The sequence below is a fragment of the Pangasianodon hypophthalmus genome, chromosome 21, assembly GCF_027358585.1.
Source record: "Pangasianodon hypophthalmus isolate fPanHyp1 chromosome 21, fPanHyp1.pri, whole genome shotgun sequence".
Taxonomy (NCBI): Eukaryota; Metazoa; Chordata; class Actinopteri; order Siluriformes; family Pangasiidae; genus Pangasianodon; species Pangasianodon hypophthalmus.
The window spans coordinates 7472218-7489696 of NC_069730.1; the positions used below are offsets into that span (position 1 = coordinate 7472218).

The following is a 17479-nucleotide window of genomic DNA, read 5'->3' on the forward strand; positions in this document are numbered from 1 at the left end:
CATCAGATCCTGTAACAAATGGCACAGACTGAAATAGTATTTGGGAAAGTAATTTATTTTTGCACCTGGACTTGACTGGTTTTTCTTTTGTTAGGATTGTTTGTATTATATTTATTATATTATATATTCACAATGTAGGTGATTTTTTGTGGAAGAGTTTAACTGTGAAGTGCTTCAGGGGGAAAAAAATGAAAGCTTAGTAGTTTTTAAAGCGAACAATATTGCATAGGTGTAGATATCAGCTGATACTCGAAGTTCCAGTAATGATATCGGAAAAGAAAGGGTTTGACCAAATGTCTATAAAATAAAATAGAAAATATTATCAACAGTATGGTTTCCATATTCAGAGCCTTCCAAAGACATTTTAAACTAGATGTCAATAAACATGATGTTTTTGATTGATTCCGATACACAATACACTCGACTGTATTGTTAAAAGAAAGAAAGAAAGAAAGGAAAAAAACTTTCATTTGTGGGAGTTTTAAATATGTTGTAAATAATGAAGCAGACAGCATCTTATGCCACCAACATTTTAATGGCATTCACTTATTTTCAGCAAATCATGTTAAACAAAAGTGCTTTTTAGTTCATACATGACTACAGCAGCCTACAGCCAGAACCTACATCTCAGATCAAATGGAGATGAAGATAGAGAGAGAGGCCCCTGTTCATAATAGAATATTGTGGGGGGTATTTTCCAAACAAAGATTAAGACTGGGTTTGGACAAAACATTTGGATATTCTGCACATTCAGGAATAACTTAACCATTTTGATATTCTGGAAAATAGACCTTATTAGTGACATCTAGCTGCAGCCCTGCAAACCGAGCCTCATGAAGGATAGATAGAAAGATAGAATAGAAATGATACAACAATATCAATGTTCCTATTAATGCTGTCTTTCATAAAGTTATGCTGTACTGACTTTTTTTTTTTTTTACCTTATATACATAACTGCATGATTATAAAGCCACAAGTAGTGATTTGAAAGAGCAGTTTACTTCCAGCCCTCACACTTTCGGCTCGCCGGGTTGCAGTTACACACTACTGATTATGGTATAGAACTATAACAGACTGCAAGATTATTAGTACTATCTTCTAAAACAGCATTAAATTCTTCTAAACATAAAACATGCAATATGGCACTGAGATGAGCAATGCCACAGCACATATGCTAAACCATTAAACCTTTAGATATTACAAAAGCTCCTTCATCATAGTAAAAAAAAGACTAAAGGTAGCTAAAGAGGAAGGGAAACAGCAGTTTCATTCAAGTTTGGTGGCTTGATGCTCATGTCTAAGTTCCAGAAAGTGTCCATGTGAACACGCACTCCAGGACCATTGTGTGGAAAATGTCCTGCGCTAAACATCTTCATGGTCTTCAAACAGAGGCTGTCACGGTGGGTGGGAGTCAATATTTGCGAAACTAAAAATCTAACACATTAACAGAAATGTGGTTATTTTCTATTTAGCAAGCTGCAATGGATATTAGTAGAAACTATTACTTCGTAATAGTACAGATGATATACTGCTTGGTGAATTCAGTTCATACTGAGATGTGTATTTCTTAACTTATATTAGATCTAGCTAACATTAGCAGTGGAGATTATCCACATATAACATTCTTGAATATGACTAATCCTCTGACTAATGACCATCATATTCATATTCATTTCACATTCCTCTGTATATGAAAGTTCCTCTCAGAATTCATGAAAAAACCTCTCAGAATTCATGATAGGCGATCACCTTAACTAGCTGCCTAGCATTAGTACTGAAAATAATCACATATAAGCATAATTATAAGTCTTCTCATAAATTCAGGTTAGTCATAATACCTAGCTGTCCAATAACATTACCACTGAAACGTATTAACCTACAGTATATAAATATGACTTAAAAATCCTCTCAGAAATTCTATCGGGTTACTTCATGATAACTAGCTGGCTAACATTAATAGTGAAGCATATGAACAGATATATGACTATAATTTCTATCAGGTTAGTTCATAATAACTAGCTGGTTCAAATATCAGTGAAATATATTACTTTAAAATCCTCTCAGAAATTCTATCAGGTTAGTTCATAATAACTAGCTGCCTAGCATGAGCAGTGAAAATGATAAACATAAATATTACTTTAAAATCCTCTCAGGAATTCTCTGAGGTTAGTTCTTAATAACTAGCTGCCTAGCATGAGCAGTGAAAATGATAAACATAAATATTACTTTAAAATCCTCTCAGGAATTCTCTGAGATTAGTTCTTAATAACTAGCTGCCTAGCATGAGCAGTGAAAATGATAAACATAAATATTACTTTAAAATCCTCTCAGGAATTCTGTCAGAATAGTTTGGAAAAACTAGCTAGCTAACATTATAAGTGAAACATTAAAATACACAAATATAGTGTAAAAATCCTCTCAGAAATCTGGCTAGTTCATGATAACTAGCTGGTTAGCTATAGCAGTGAAGCCTATGAACATACAGTATATGAAAATGAATTTAAAAAAAAAAAAACTCTCAAATAAGGTAAGTTCATGTTAGCTAGCTGGTTAACAAAGTTAGTTTTTAAAAAATAGCATGAACACCAATTCATACTTAAAGAATTATATATATCTATATATATATATATATATATATATATATATATATATATATATATATATATAGATATAGATATAGATATATATATATATGCTCTATAGTCTATCAAATTTACCCTATTACTCCATCTAGTGATAGGAGTGGAGAACAACAAATACCTTAATTGTCCTGATCCTCAGTGTCCCATCCTCAGTCCTCAGCCTCTTCTCCCTCCTGTAGCACAAAACGGATCAGAATTGGTTTTTATAAACAATACTAACATTTGCTACCTAAAAAAATTGTTTTTTAGTTGAGTTAATTAATCAGTTATCATCTTTTGAAATATTAAAAGGCTGCAAATGTTAGTTTAGTTATGAAATAATGTTCACACGTCATCTGATTACTGAATAGACAAATATAATACAAGGGTATGGGGATTAAAACTGAGATCAATTCCACTGTGTCACAAAAGGAGAACCGTGTATTCTCTTCAGTGATGGACAGAAGTGTGGGATCATCATCATTGATGAGAGGTTACATAGAACAAATGTGTAACTCCATGAGGTGAACACAGTCCACTTCTTCTCTAGACAGTAGGAATAGATAGGGGAAGCGTTCTCTACCCCTCCATCAGGAGAACATTTACATTTACAGGGTTGTATAGTAGACAGATCAGACTTTTTTCTGCTTGTCTTAGGTTGATTCAAATCTTTGTAAGTAGCTACAAGGGTCTGGTCAACAGAAAATCTAGGGAGGTTGTGGGTGCAAAAGTTCTTCACTAGAAGAGAAAGAGAGAGATGGGAATTTAGAGGACATTGACTAGGTTGACGGTGGAGCTTCAGGCGTGGTTTTGTCCCAAACCTCTGTTATTTCATAACTCCTGTAATGGTGTAAAGTTTATTTATTTTAAGGTTTAAAGTTTTAATTAATGTCATGTGCTAGTGAATGAGTTTGTGATGATGGAAGAAGTCATGTATGTTTGCTGTAAGGACCTGGTTTGAAACGAGTTCCTAAATGACTGACTCAGATGGATTCAAACATACCTCTGGATGGTATGTTATTGTGCATGTCTGGTTTAAAGTACTGGTTTAAATACTGTATCAGGACTTTAACCGTGTCTGCTCGAGAACAAATGAACACAAGGTTGATATTTTTTTTCTTTTTTTCTTCCAATGGATTCCATTCTCATGTATAAAACACTACCACCAGGGAATGGGCACTATATGTATATATAGTATATATATGTTTGTGTGTGTGTGTGTGTGTGTATGTGTGTGTATGTATATATAACGCATATTTAAGCATGATTCAAAGGACCCCAGCTGTAACTGTATCAAAATGAACAAAACTATTTTCAATCCAGAACAGAAAAGGATTTCGATCCAAATTAGAAACCCATTTTTCTATGACCATCAAATACAAAATTATATTTTAGCATTTCAAATAGATATTTTGACTGTACACATATCAGAAATACTGGCCATTTAAGTGCTTGTTATTGCTCTTATTTAGTAAGGGAAAATTCAACAACAATGTGAGAACAAATTTGCAATTGCCCCTTACATGCTGTCTGAATCTTGTTGAGATCATAATTCACGGAGAAAACACTGTTTATACTCCAGGATGTGGATGGATATAATATAAAGCTTTGGATTAAAACACAGCACAAAAACATGTTAAGATCTCTGCCCGCTAAATCCACTACACATGCAATGCAGTGAGCCTTTATACCTCTGATGCTTGCGCCTCTTCTTCTTCCTGGGTCACAGAAATAGTAGCAAGGAAATCGATTAAAACATGCAAAATGTGTCCCATGTTTTTAGACCACAAACAGTACAACAATGACAACAACAGAGAGAGAAAAACAAAGCTATAGTCACTTAGATGATGTGTGTGTAATCAGGCTAAAATGGAGATCTGTTTCACACGCTGAAATAAAAATTTTTTTAAAAAATTTAAAAAAGCAAAATGCAACACTCGATGGGTGGAAAAACAGAGACCAGAGGCTGGTGTTGTTTTTTCCTGTGATATGATTGGATGGGGAAAAGAAGCATGGTAAGAGAAAACCTGAACAGAGCTGGATTTCAGACAGTGAGAAGAGAAAATGTAGCGGAGAGGGAAGCAAAGCAGTGATAGTCAAGTTGAGAATGAAGAGATTTTTTTTTTATTTAAAAGATGTGTGAGAGAGAGAGAGAGACAGAGAGAGAGTGAGTGAGAGAGAAGGGGGTATAGTAATACATCCATTCATTCATTCATTCATTCATTCATTCATTCAGTAAGCACTTTATCCTGGTCAGGGTTGCAGTAGATCTGGAGCGTATCCCGAGAACACTGGACATAAGGTGGGAATACACCCTCGATTTAAATTCCAGTCATTCACAGTGCACCATGCACACACACATTCACATAAGCATACACAACTGAAGGCAATTTAGCATAGCCAATCCACCTACCAGCATGTTTTTGGGAGGAAACTGAAGAACCAAGAGTAAACCCACATGTTACATTATGTACACTCCTAACACACAGCATTAATTGCTGCCTTTGGTACTGGCCCAACTAGTGTAGTCATTATGTACCGAATAAATCATGACGGGGCATCAGGGATGGGGTGATGTGATGTGGTCTGACATGAACCATGCATCCCGATGTGTTTAATTCCTCTTATACCACAGTGATTTGCCAACAATTAAAATGTTTTATTTATTAAAGACAACATATCATAATTTTATCCTTTTATAGTTACATTTAATGTTGTGGAACATCCATGAAGGAAATTAGTTCCTGTTATCACTTTCATTATAGCAGCTATATGAAAACAGTAGTTCCTTTACTTTCTCTTGAAGTTAATAAGACTGAAAAAATGCAGCTTGTTACTGAAAAACCACAAAGCACAACGTTCTCTGTCCTGAAGACTTTCCCTTGGTGAAAAACTTAAAGTTTGTGGTGACTATTACGTTAAAAACAACACATTTACGTTAAATCTTAGATTATGTGACTGTCTGCCATACAAATCCTTGTGAATGAGTTGTTACTATATAAACAATAACGTATCAGAATGAGCAGATTATTATATACCTTGTCGCTCACACTACATCACAGGCATATGGTTATAGAAAATTAATCAACTCCTTCTGACCAATCAGATTTCAGAATTCAGCAAGACTGTGGTATAAGCATTAATAATATGTATATTAATATTAATATGTATGTCCCTGTATCAGGTTTGGTCCACAACCATCACATTAGACAGACAGTTGGAGAGATAGAAAAGCGAGAGAGAGAGAGAGAGAGAGAGAGAGAGAGAGAGAGAGAGAGAGTGTTGTGATCTACCTCAAGCTGTCGAAGTTCTTCCTCCTCCTAAGAAGGAACCGCAGTGGGTCAAAGGCATTGCTCACATGATGGGCAAAAGAGAGAAAACACGCACATACACACACACACACAGACACACACACACACACAAAGCACATACAAAGCACACACATGCAGTAAAAGGAATAAAAGAGCTGTTTTGTGTATGGAGTATATGGAAAAGAATCAAACCAGCAGGTGCAGGACTAGGGAGAGAGGCGGTTAGGGAGGAGAGAGAGAGAGGGAGAGGTAAGGAAGAGGAGGGTCTTTCTGGTGGACAATGAGAAATAAACCCAGATCACTGTGTTTACTGAGACCCACACAAGCCAAGTTACCTCAGACATCAAGTCCTCTTCTCCCTGGAGGAAAGCACATGGACAGAAGGGGCAAAAAGGGTGTTTAAAGGTTTAAAAGAGGTTGAACTGTTTTTTAAATTTTTTTTAAAAGTTCATATAGTTTGGTCCAGTTTGAGGACTGAACACACCATGCTGCCCAGAGCACAGGAAAACAGAAGTCATGTAACGGCACAACAGTTAACAAAAAACAGATGATATAAAAATATATGCACCGAAGCAGCCCTGAAAGAGATAGAGAAAGATAAACAGTTTATTTAGAAAACTCTTTGCAGTAAAGTGTTCTATGGTAAGGTATGAAGCCGGATGTAAAAGAAGTGGGAAGCAATGGGGACTGAATCAGAAAGCATATACACACTGGAGATTTCCTGCTGTTTTTAGACCACATGGCCATGTGAGTTGTCTTGTTCAAATTTTACAAATCCTGGAGGAGTAAATTATCAATTGTCACACACACTGTATACGTGTAAAAATAACATCAAGTTTAAATGCAGTTATATGTGCCGATATACGTTGAAAAACATGATTCGAAACATGATTTAAAAGCTTTTAAAACTAAAGTGTAGACATGATTGATGCCTCTTACTAAGGTATATGTAAAGAATTTACACTCTTTAAATGTTGTTATCATCAGAGGTAATATTAAGTCCTATTTTTTGAGACATCAGGATTTTTATTTTAACGGGTTTATGCAAATAATACAACAGCAGTTGCTATTCCCAAAGTGACCTTCACGCTTACTAAAATCACACTGTGGCTGTTAAGTTAATGCATTTGTATTCACACCATCCTATAATTTGCATCTTTAGGTAGAAACGTACCAATTTGAGTAGTCAAATTGCGTAGTCAAAACGATGCTCATCCTCCAGAGATAAGGCTAGCCTTTTGGAAAATCAGATTTTTTTCTAGTTCTTATAACATTTGTACGTGTTTTTATATAGGACAAGCTACAGCTGTACTTTAGGCTGCCATACATTCATTCAAATTTCACATATTGAGTAAATATTAGACCAGTGAATCTACAAACTCCCAGGGATGCTGGAATGCTGGAAACACTACCCATCTTTATCGAAGTTATATTTCCTACTGCGCTCCTATATTATTAGCATATTTGACTGAAATAGGTTTAATCCAAATCAAAAACAAGCAGTCCTATAAATAATGTCAGCTTGGGCCTAACTTGGTTCTGGTGGTGGAAAGTGCTGGAAAAATGCTCTAGGTCTCCAACAGCCAGAAAATTAATTGACAAAACTAAATAATAAAAATTTAAATAGTTGTATTACGTTCATAAACTAAATCTGTACCGAGAGGCTCCCTGGAACCGTTACATTTCACAGGGTTCTTGGCTGCAAAAATGTTTACGAACCTCTATATTAGACAATCTAGATCATAGTGTATATTGTGTTTGTAACAGAAAGATGAAATAATTAAAATTGTGGTCAAGATGTATAATGTGCAAAACGTCATGCTGAAGCAAAGTGTGTGCTGAAAAAGAACGGTTAAAAGCCACTTCCCCAAAACCTGAAATGAATCCATGTAGCCTGTGGAGAAATAGGAAGGTAATAAAGGAAAGAAACTTGCAAATGAGGGGCTACGAGAGAGAAAGTAGGGACGAGTTAGCAGTCCAGACACAGGGACACACAAACACATAGCTGGAAGAAAGAAACAAGCTGATGGACGGCAGGACTTTTCACAAACAGAGGAGGTCAGAGGTCAGATTACATTCTAGTGAGGAAAGAGATGTAAAGAGCTTAAACACACTTTAAACATACATCTACCTCTGAAACTGTGGGTTCCTCTTTTCCCTTAAAGAGTCAATAAAAATAATTAGGTTTTTGTTTTCGTAACATCTATGACACTTCTGAACTTTTTGTAATTCTCAGTGGGGAAAGAAAGAACAAAAGAAAGAACAAAAGAAAGAAAGAAAGAAAATACTGATTTGACACAAGACTCATTCTAAACACTAAACCCAGGCTTATATGATATACAATAACAAAAATAAAATACAAATAAAATACTGTATGTACTGTAAAATAAGCCAACTTATGTCTCTCTACAGTCGTGAACAAATAATTATTACTGAAGACTGCAGTCTTCATTTATTATGCAGATACCAGAGATTTGTTAAAAATAATGTTTAAAAGACATTACCTGTTCATATTCTGCTTCTACTTCACCTTCCTGTCAAAGAGGCAGAAAAATACAGTACTGTCAACAATAAGAAGGAATTTAATACAAAATTTAACACAATTCTCCTTTTTTTTTAAAAAAAAAAAAAAAAAAAAAGCTCTTCAATTGGGGACTGAGGACTTTATTAGATCGTTTCTATGAATCTATTGAATATGTAATAAAACATTCTCCAAAATCGTACTGTCATACATCTACCTAATATCCATCTTGGGTTTAATCTACACCCAACTTCGTCCAAATAATTACTGTGCATCTTCTTGTATTTCTACATGCCTCTTTATTTATTCTTCTATTTATGTGTTTTAAGGGACAAACCATCATGACAGCTCACCTCCAACCTCATGAGACAATTTATTTTATTTCTAGGGCTACGTACACTTGTCAAATCTTGTCCTTTGAGCCAATATCTACGCAAAAATTCCCCTGATGAACCCTGATTAAGAGTATATGGTATGACTAAGCCTGTCAGAGGAAATGATTCAGTACTTTACCTGGTCTTCCTCCTCTGCATATGGCATTTTCTATTGAAAAGATAAAGGAAAATTCTCCATTAGTGCGCAGTTCCTGTCATAAAATCAGAAGTCTTCCCCATTCTTCCAGACTCAATAATAACTCAATAATCCATATAAAAATGATGGTGCTAATCATGCAGTGAGAGCTGTGCGAAGGCTTAGATGAGAAAATGAGGAAATGAGGAAATGATTAAAATTGGAGATGGTTGCATGTCCAACAGACCTGAAGAACAACAAACTCAGAATTAATGTGTTACAGGTAGGAGGTTAGGGGAGGAGTGTGGAGGAACCAAACCTCGGGAGATCAGGGAGAAAGAACAGAAAGCATTATTGAGGGAATGGATGAGAGGTAGAGGGAAGAAAACAGTGCACCAGGAGGAAAGGGTTTAACCAAAGTGCTGAATTACACTGTCTTGTACTACTTCTTCTTCTTCTTCCTTTGCGTCTTCTCCTTCTTCGTCTTCCTTTGCCTCCACTTCTTCTTCTTCTTTTGCTTCTTCTTCTTCCACTTTAGGCTCTTCTGAAGGCTCGTCCTGTGCTACGACATCTTCTTTAATCTCTTCTCCTCCCTCCTCCCCTGGCGAAGTCCCCGCAGGTGTATTTTCGTTCTGTTCTTCTTCTGCGATTGCCTCTTTCTGAAGGCAAAGAGATCAGCATTCCCCAAAACAAAACAGGTAAAACACATATGTAGCAGGATGTAAACATGATGATTGTGAACGTCACGCTGGTCTTACTGCTGACACACATAATCAGGTGTATCAGCAGTGGGAAAACATCAGGAACAACAGCCATCTGGACAACAGGATGCCGAGAAAACCCGAGACTTAATGCAAAAGAATAATTAATGTTAATGATATGAATATAACTAGCTTCTTTTTCCCATTTCTTGTTTCCTATTTTGTTTAATTTTTGCACTTTTGAATTGCTGCAGAAGGATTTTACCTTGAAGAAGGAAGGAAAAAGAAATAATCAATACATACACAAGTGTCAATACAGAGGAAAATGGGGGAAATAAACAGTTCAGTAAAAAGCACAGTTCAGTTTGCAAATCAGCTGAAATCTTGACTTCATGGACAGGCTTGGCAATATTAAATAAATGCTGTGTTTTCAGCCAAATCTATATCTACCACATCTGTAGCGCATGTATGATTACTCAAAATTAATTTATAACTGAAGTCTAAGGGCAGACATTAATCCATCAATAAACATTTTAAAAAAAGCGAGAGAGACTACATATTGGAAAGTCCATGGTAATCAGATATATGCTACAGATGAGGTGGATGGAAATGAGATGAGTGAGGAATGAGGAGAATTCCTTTCAATTTCTCAGGAATAATTTTGACATTGCAGGCTCGTCATCAATGTTCTCCTTGACTGTTTCGCTACCTGTACCAAAAGATTTAAGTTAAAAAGGACACAATCATTTACATCACCTGTTAAAGTTTGGATAAAGGAAAAAAACAGAACAGTGTTGGTGATTACAGGATTCTTTTATGTATAGCTGCAAGGAAAAATCTGTCAATCATTTGGAATTACCAAGATTTCTATATTATTCTCTACTATTTACTCATAAATGGTGGTCTGAGCTTTACCCACCGCAATTATAGATAAAAGCAATCTACTTAAAGTAATGTCAAAACAACAATTCTACTTGCTTTGTCAGTACTGGACACACCATTTAAATACATCAATATGTTTTCTGGACAAAGGTTTAATTTTTGGAAGAAACAGATGATTATATTTGGAGGAAAAGATGCACCGCATGCCAACATGAAAACCTCATCCCAGTTGTGAAGCATGGTGGAGGGAGCATCAAGGTTTGAGGCTGCTTTGCTGCCTCAGGGCCTGGAGAGTTTGAATCATTGAAGGAACAACAAATTCAACTTTACAAGGGAATGTCAGAGCAGCTGCCTGTCACCTGAAGCTTAACAGAGGTTGGATAATGCAATGACAATGACATTGATGCAAACTATGCAAGAATGGTTTAATAACAATAATAATAATAATAATCCAGAGACCAGATTTTAACCCAACTGAGATGCTGTGGCATGACCTGAACAGAACAATTCCTGCAAGAAATACAGTTCTCTTAAATAGAGTCAGTTATAAATACAAATTCCAGAAATACAGTTTTGTAGGGAGAATAGTCCTCTTATTTGTAGGCATGAATATGTCATCTACAGGAAACATTTGGTGGATGTAATAGCTGGTTATTAAATACAAGGGTTTTCACACTTGGACTGTAAATGATTAAACCGTGTGATCAATAAAGACTGGAAAAGCACAATCCTTTGTGTGTTATTAGTTTAGGCAGAAGGAGATCCAATATCAAGAGTAGATGAATTAATGCAGAAATCCAGGTAATTCCAAAGGGTTCAGAAACCTTCTGCAAATGCATATCGTGCAACAAAAGAAAACACCGACTTCTACAAGCATTTCATTTGTTAAAATCTAAATGTTCCTTCATAAAATATACTAAACAATAGAAAATACTGACCTTGAAGCCAGGTGGAGGGGTCAAACCCAGGAATTCATAAACCGAGTTGTCCTCCTTAGCATCAAAGAATGTGTCATAGTCCTGTAACACAAGATATTGTTTCAGTTTGTGTCTCGTAGACGGACAGGAATTATAGAACTTATAGGAATTATAAAATTATAGAACTCGAGAAAAACATCTCTTTTGTCAAATTCAAACATTATCGGAATAGAGGTGTGTTTTTCAGCATTGTGGTGGGTTAGATCTAGTGACAATATTAGGAAGAGCAAGAAATGAAACTGAAAAAATAAAGCACAAACAAGATCTCTTGATCGAGTTCAGCACAAGATTTTTACCTTGTTCAACCACTTGCTCTTATGAAAATCACAGCCAGGTTTACTGAGGCTAACTGAATTTGAGGGTGTTTTACCAGGTTAACTACAAGAAAGATGTACTCTGTTGGTAAAGCTCAGCTGAAGTCTTGATACGTAGAGCCGATTCCTGTAAGTAGACCATGGCATCACTAAATTACTAACCCCACAGTAGTTGTCCTCATTGAAGATCTGAGGTGGGAGTGGGATTCCATTGGAGGGCTTCTTGTCTCCAGGTACATTCTCCCTCATCCACATGCGATTTTCTTCATTTGAAGCAATATCAAGCTGTGCATATTCAATTTTTAGAGCTTCCAGAAACCCAAGCACATCCTGCTGCTTCTTTTTGATCTGTGGGAATGAAGGAAATATATAGCCTATTGAATTTCTTTTAGTTAACCATTACATTACATAGGAAACACTAAAAAAAAAAAAAAAAGCAAAACTAGCAAAATCAATCAACACATACACTTTTTGAAAAGAGAGAGCAAGTAAATAGTTTTTGAGGTGTTTTTCATTGAAATGCACCAATCCAATCTGTCCACTTTCAATGCAATGCTGATATCAAAGCCATGAGTATCAGCCGATACACAATATTGATCCAATATTCATTCTATAAAATGTTTTGCCAAGTTATGTGAAGCGGCAGAGGTACAATAGTAGCAACCTTTAAGACGCAGTGCCATCATACATGGGTTGTTGATCTGTTGATCTGAACATTATAAACATTAATGGTATATCATCAAATTTTAGAAAAACAATCAAACAAATCCAAATGTAGCAAATTTGATCTCTGTTCTTGCCAGAATTGTAGATGTACAGTAGCCCATAAGTGCAAAAACAAAAATGCAACAGCAATTTCAGAAAAAAAAACAGCGAAACAAAATGATTACTCGTTCACTTTCAGTAACCGCTCATCGTGATCAGGGTCGCGGTGGACCTGGAGTCTATCCTGGGAACACTGGGCGTGAGGTGCGAATACACCCTGGATGTGATGTCAGTCCATCACAGGGCACCATTCATACACTCATTCACACCCTATGGGCAATTTATCTTGGCCAGTCCACCTACTAGCATGCATGTGGGAGGTGGGAAGAAACAGAAGAGCCTGGAGGAAGACACTGGAGGAAGATGAAGACACAGAGAACATAGAAAGAGACTCCACACAGACAGTAACCAAGCTCAGGGTTGAACCTGGGACCCTGGAGCTGTGAACTCAAAACCACCCAAAACCAAACAAACAACAGCAAGTTCAGAAACACATTATCATAAAATCAAAATGAAAAGTGTAGATCCTTATTGAACATCACATTCTCATTGCTGATTGGACGTGGCATATGACTATCACAAGGAAAAAGAATGTAAATTTTTCACTCTGTTATCTAGTTAAGCTCGCAAAAACAATTTAATGTGAAGTTACTTACTTTATTATAATGAGGATTAATTCTTGTCTCTGAATAACTCAGGTTACTTTAGCTGGCTTTTCAGCATTTGTGTACTCATATTATCGCCATGCAATGTTGACAGCATATCTAAAATAACCTCATAGCCCTTGATGAAAAAAATTAGCATGAATGGAGCATCAGCAGATTCATTTAGGCTCATGAGTCCCTCTTACAGTAAACAACATCCTCCAGCTGTCTGTTTTTCACAGTCCCTCAGAATGACATGCGCTACCACATCCGTTTTGAATTTTCTGTTGTGTCCTTAGTTTTGCTGTTGTGTTTTTTCTTTTGCCGTTGTGTTTTTTGTTTTGCTGCTTCGTGTTTGGTATGTTAATGTATTTGTATTGGGACATACAAACCACCATGTAGATGGACTTGTGTATCTTTGTCCCACATGTATCCATGTCACATAACAACATTACTATTAATCAGGGTGTTTTTTACTCTACACTCCATTCTGTATAAACTCTAGAGACTGTTATGCGTGTAAATCCCAGGAGATCAACAGTTTCTGAAATACTCACACCTGCCCACCAGGCACCAACACCCATGTCACTGAGATCACATTTTCCCCCATTCTGATGTTAGATGTGGACATTAACTGAAGCTCTTGACATATATACAGTCAGGTCTGGAAGTATTTGGACAATGACAGAGTTTTTGTGATTATACACCACCACAATGGATTTGAAATAAAAATCAAGATGTGATTGAAGTGTAAACTTTCATCTTTATTTTAAGAGGTTCCACAAAAATATGGCATTTACCATTTAGGAATTATAGCCATTTTCAACAAAGTACCTCCATTTTCAGGGGCTCAAAGGTATTTGGACAAAGAGACATAATTGTAAATATAACCATAATTTTTAATACTTGGATGAAAATCCTTTGCAGTCATTGACTGTCTGAAGTCTGGAGCCCATGTTCTCAAAACTCAAATTCTGAGTTTCCTGCCTGAAGACACTTTGCCAGGTCTTCAGTTGCTGCTTGTTTGTGAGTCTTTCTGCCTTCAGTCTTGTCTTCAGTAAATGAAAAGTATTGGGTTGAGATCAGGCGACTGACTTGACCATTGAAGAATATTCCATTTCTTTGCCTTCAAAAAGTCTTGAGTTGCTTTCGCAGTATGTTTAGGGTCATTAACTACCTGCACTGTGAAGCGGCATCCTATCAGTTTTGTAGCATTTGGCTGAATGTGAGCAGAGAGTATAGCCCTACACACCTCAGAATTCATCTTGCTACTTCTGTCAGCAGTCACATCATCAATAAACACCAGTGAGCCCATTCCATTGGCAGCCATACATGCCCATGCCATAACACTGCCTCCACCATGATTGACACATGATGTGGTATACTTTGGATCATGAGCTGTTCCTTTCTTTAGCCATACTTTTCTCTTCCCATCATTCTGTTATAAGTTAATCTTGGTTTCATCAGTCTAAAGAATCTTATTCCAGAACATGGGAGGCTTTTTTAGATGTTTTCTGGAAAAGTCTAATCTGGCTTTTCTGTTCTTGAATGTTACCAGTGGTTTGCACCTTGTTGTAAACCCTCTGTATTTACACTCATGAAGGCGTCTCTTGATTGTAGATTTTGACAATGATATGCCTACCTTCTCCAGAGTAGTCTTTCTTTTTAAGAATGTACCCAACACATTTGGCCACACCTAAGGTTTTTGCTATCTCTCTTATAGATTTATGTTGTTTTTTCAGCCTAATGATGGCCTCCTTCACTTGCATTGAGATCTCCTTGGACTTCATATTGGTAGCTCCAGTCGAACAGTTGCCAAATGTCAACTCAATACCTGATATCAACTCCAGACCTTTTATCTGCTTCATTTGTCTTGCAGTAATGAGGGAATGGACCGCACCTGGTCAATTAACTTCTTGCCAGTCAATTGTCCAAATACCTTTGAGCCCCTGAAAATGGAGGTACTTTGTTGAAAATGGCTGTAATTCCTAAATGGTAAATGCCATATTTTTGTGAAACCTCTTAAAATAAAGCTGAAAGTCTACACTTCGATCACATCTTGATTGTTTTATTTCAAATCCATTGTGGTGGAGTATAAAGGCAAAATCACAAAAAAAAAACCTCTGTCAGTGTCCAAATACTTCCGGAACAGACCTATATACATATATATATATATATATATATATATATATATATATATATATATATATATATATATATATATATATGTATACAAACACACACATACATACATACTTACACACAAACACACACGCAGAAAACCTCAGGGAAACCTGGTAAAAACAACTGTACAAATGCTAACTTCTAACAAATTTGAATCAATCTGTAAATGAACATCTTTTCTCATATTTTAGTCCACATTAGTACATTTTAGTCCATAATCCAATGTTTAGTTAAAGTTTAGAGTAAAGGGTAATTAATTATCATAAAATGCATAATATAATGCAACTAATGCATAATGTAATGCAACTATTCAACCATATTCAACTATATACACACACACAATCAATATATATATATATATATATATATATATATATATATATATATATATATATATATATATATATGTATATATATAAAGAGGGAGAGAGAGAGAGAGAGAGAGAGAGAAAGAGAGAAGGTGCATAACATTGCCTACATGGACTTCATGACCAGCGGACAAAATTTATGACATAGGCTAATAGCAACTCAGCACTCTCATACATTAACTGTATCTGATTACCATTTTTATACTTCTCCATCAGTATCGATTACTAATATTTATAAATGGATTTATGGATTTTTATTTGTAAAAATCCATTATATAGAGAGTTAAATATAAGGTTAAATAACTAGCAGGGCATAGGCCCAAATAGGGGCATACAAAATGCTGAGGGTAAGAAATGCACAGTGTGAAAGCAGCCTAACAGTTAATATAAAAATGCCTTTTTTTGATCGAATAGCATGTCTTGTGTGTTCTAGCAGGTTCTGTGTGTTGCTAAGTGTTTCTGCAGGGTTGGTATGTGATCCAGCTCTGACTGCACAGATATATAAGGAAACTGGTGGAGGGCTAAGAACTGCACTGTGGCTCCAACTCTTTCAGAATAATTAATATAGCCTAAAGCTTAATTTTATTCTCAGTTTATACTCATTGAGACCAATGAACTTGTAGGCTGCCCCTATAAGTAGTCCGATTTATCAGCAATAAGTTACATCACTAGTCTATATTAAAACTAGATCTATAGCCAACAACTAAGCACAGTATGGCCTACAAATAAAACTCAGGCTGACTTACCGCCGTCGATCCTGAGGAAGAGGCCAGAAACACTTTAATAACCATGGTGAGGTTTTTGGGGACAGGCTGTAGGTTGTTCACTCGGCTGGAGCGCACAGGAGGCACTGAGGTCTATTTCTGTCCTCCAGCACTTCATGATAGTGGTTCTTACTGAATGATTGGCAACTTCAGCTGTCTGTCTGTCAGCATTGAGGGGCACTGCAAACTCGCACATGGACAGAAATAGCAAGTTAGGCCAGCCGAGAAAGTTTGAAGGCCTGTAGTTAATGAATAGCCCCTTTGAAAAAACAGGATTTTTATTGCCTTTGGAGACAGAAATGAGACAGGTTGCCAAAGTGTACACTCCTGGGTCCTGCAAAAAATAAGCCAAGTCCAAAATGGTAAAGTAAAACTTTTTAATGGTCTTAACAACAAATCATTGGTCAGGAAATTAGCAAGGGTTAAACAAATACTGTAGATATCTCCCTGCTCTATCAATCCTGGTTCCATTTATGAGCTTGTTATCATCCCCTTGATGGACTGCATCAGGCGCGGCAGATAACCAAAAAATGACTAATCTTTTAAATCTTCTAAATCTTTTAAGAAAAAAAAAAAACATCCTAGAAGATATTTTTGAAAGTTTTTTGTACACCCAGACGTGTGTTAGTTTGAATACTACATATTACTAACATTTTAATCATTATTATGATTTTACCTTTGTGTACAAGAAGACTATAAGTGAGTTTCCCTGTTTCTAGCTTTTCCCCAAATAGTTCACTGCAGCAAAAATAAACCAGCAAATGGTGGCACAGGAGTTCTCAGGAGTGCATTTATTTAATTCTTGCTCATTTTCTGACCACTGATTTGTTGTTAAGACCATTAAAAGCTTAATATTTTGCCATTTGGGGCTTGGCACATGTTTTGCCCAGGAGTGTATGTGTAGTCATACGTAGTGA

At 36.2% G+C, this 17479-nt stretch overlaps 1 protein-coding gene across 6 annotated transcripts; it reads right to left on the bottom strand.

Moving 5' to 3' along the window:
* Positions 1 to 516: 516 nt before the first annotated feature.
* Positions 517 to 16704, bottom strand: sh3bgr (SH3 domain binding glutamate-rich protein). Of its 6 annotated transcripts, XM_026941111.3 has the most exons (11): positions 16545 to 16704; positions 12000 to 12185; positions 11485 to 11565; positions 9395 to 9622; positions 8967 to 8996; positions 8437 to 8466; positions 6268 to 6291; positions 5915 to 5941; positions 4313 to 4339; positions 2761 to 2815; positions 517 to 1434 (listed from the first exon to the last, which is right to left on the bottom strand). In XM_026941111.3, the coding sequence occupies exons 1-10, from the start codon at positions 16587 to 16589 to the stop codon at positions 2792 to 2794; spliced, it is 702 nt and encodes a 233-aa protein (XP_026796912.1). In that variant the 5' UTR covers positions 16590 to 16704; the 3' UTR covers positions 517 to 1434; positions 2761 to 2791. The 6 variants fall into 6 exon arrangements, with proteins under 6 accessions (XP_026796912.1, XP_034170597.1, XP_026796915.1 ...); XM_034314706.2 differs by lacking the exon at positions 9395 to 9622; XM_026941114.3 differs by lacking the exons at positions 5915 to 5941; positions 6268 to 6291.
* Positions 16705 to 17479: the final 775 nt, after the last annotated feature.

Excerpts from the sequence above, each read along its gene's own strand:
- sh3bgr (XM_026941111.3), bottom strand. The coding sequence starts at position 16,589 with ATGGTTATTAAAGTGTTTCTGGCCTCTTCCTCAGGATCGACGGCG. Across the intron at positions 9,623-11,484 it reads CCCCTCCACCTGGCTTCAAG|AAAGAGGCAATCGCAGAAGA; the intron begins GTCAGTATTTTC and ends CTTTGCCTTCAG. Across the intron at positions 4,340-5,914 it reads AAGAACTTCGACAGCTTGAG|GAAGAAGAAGAGGCGCAAGC; the intron begins GTAGATCACAAC and ends TCTGTGACCCAG.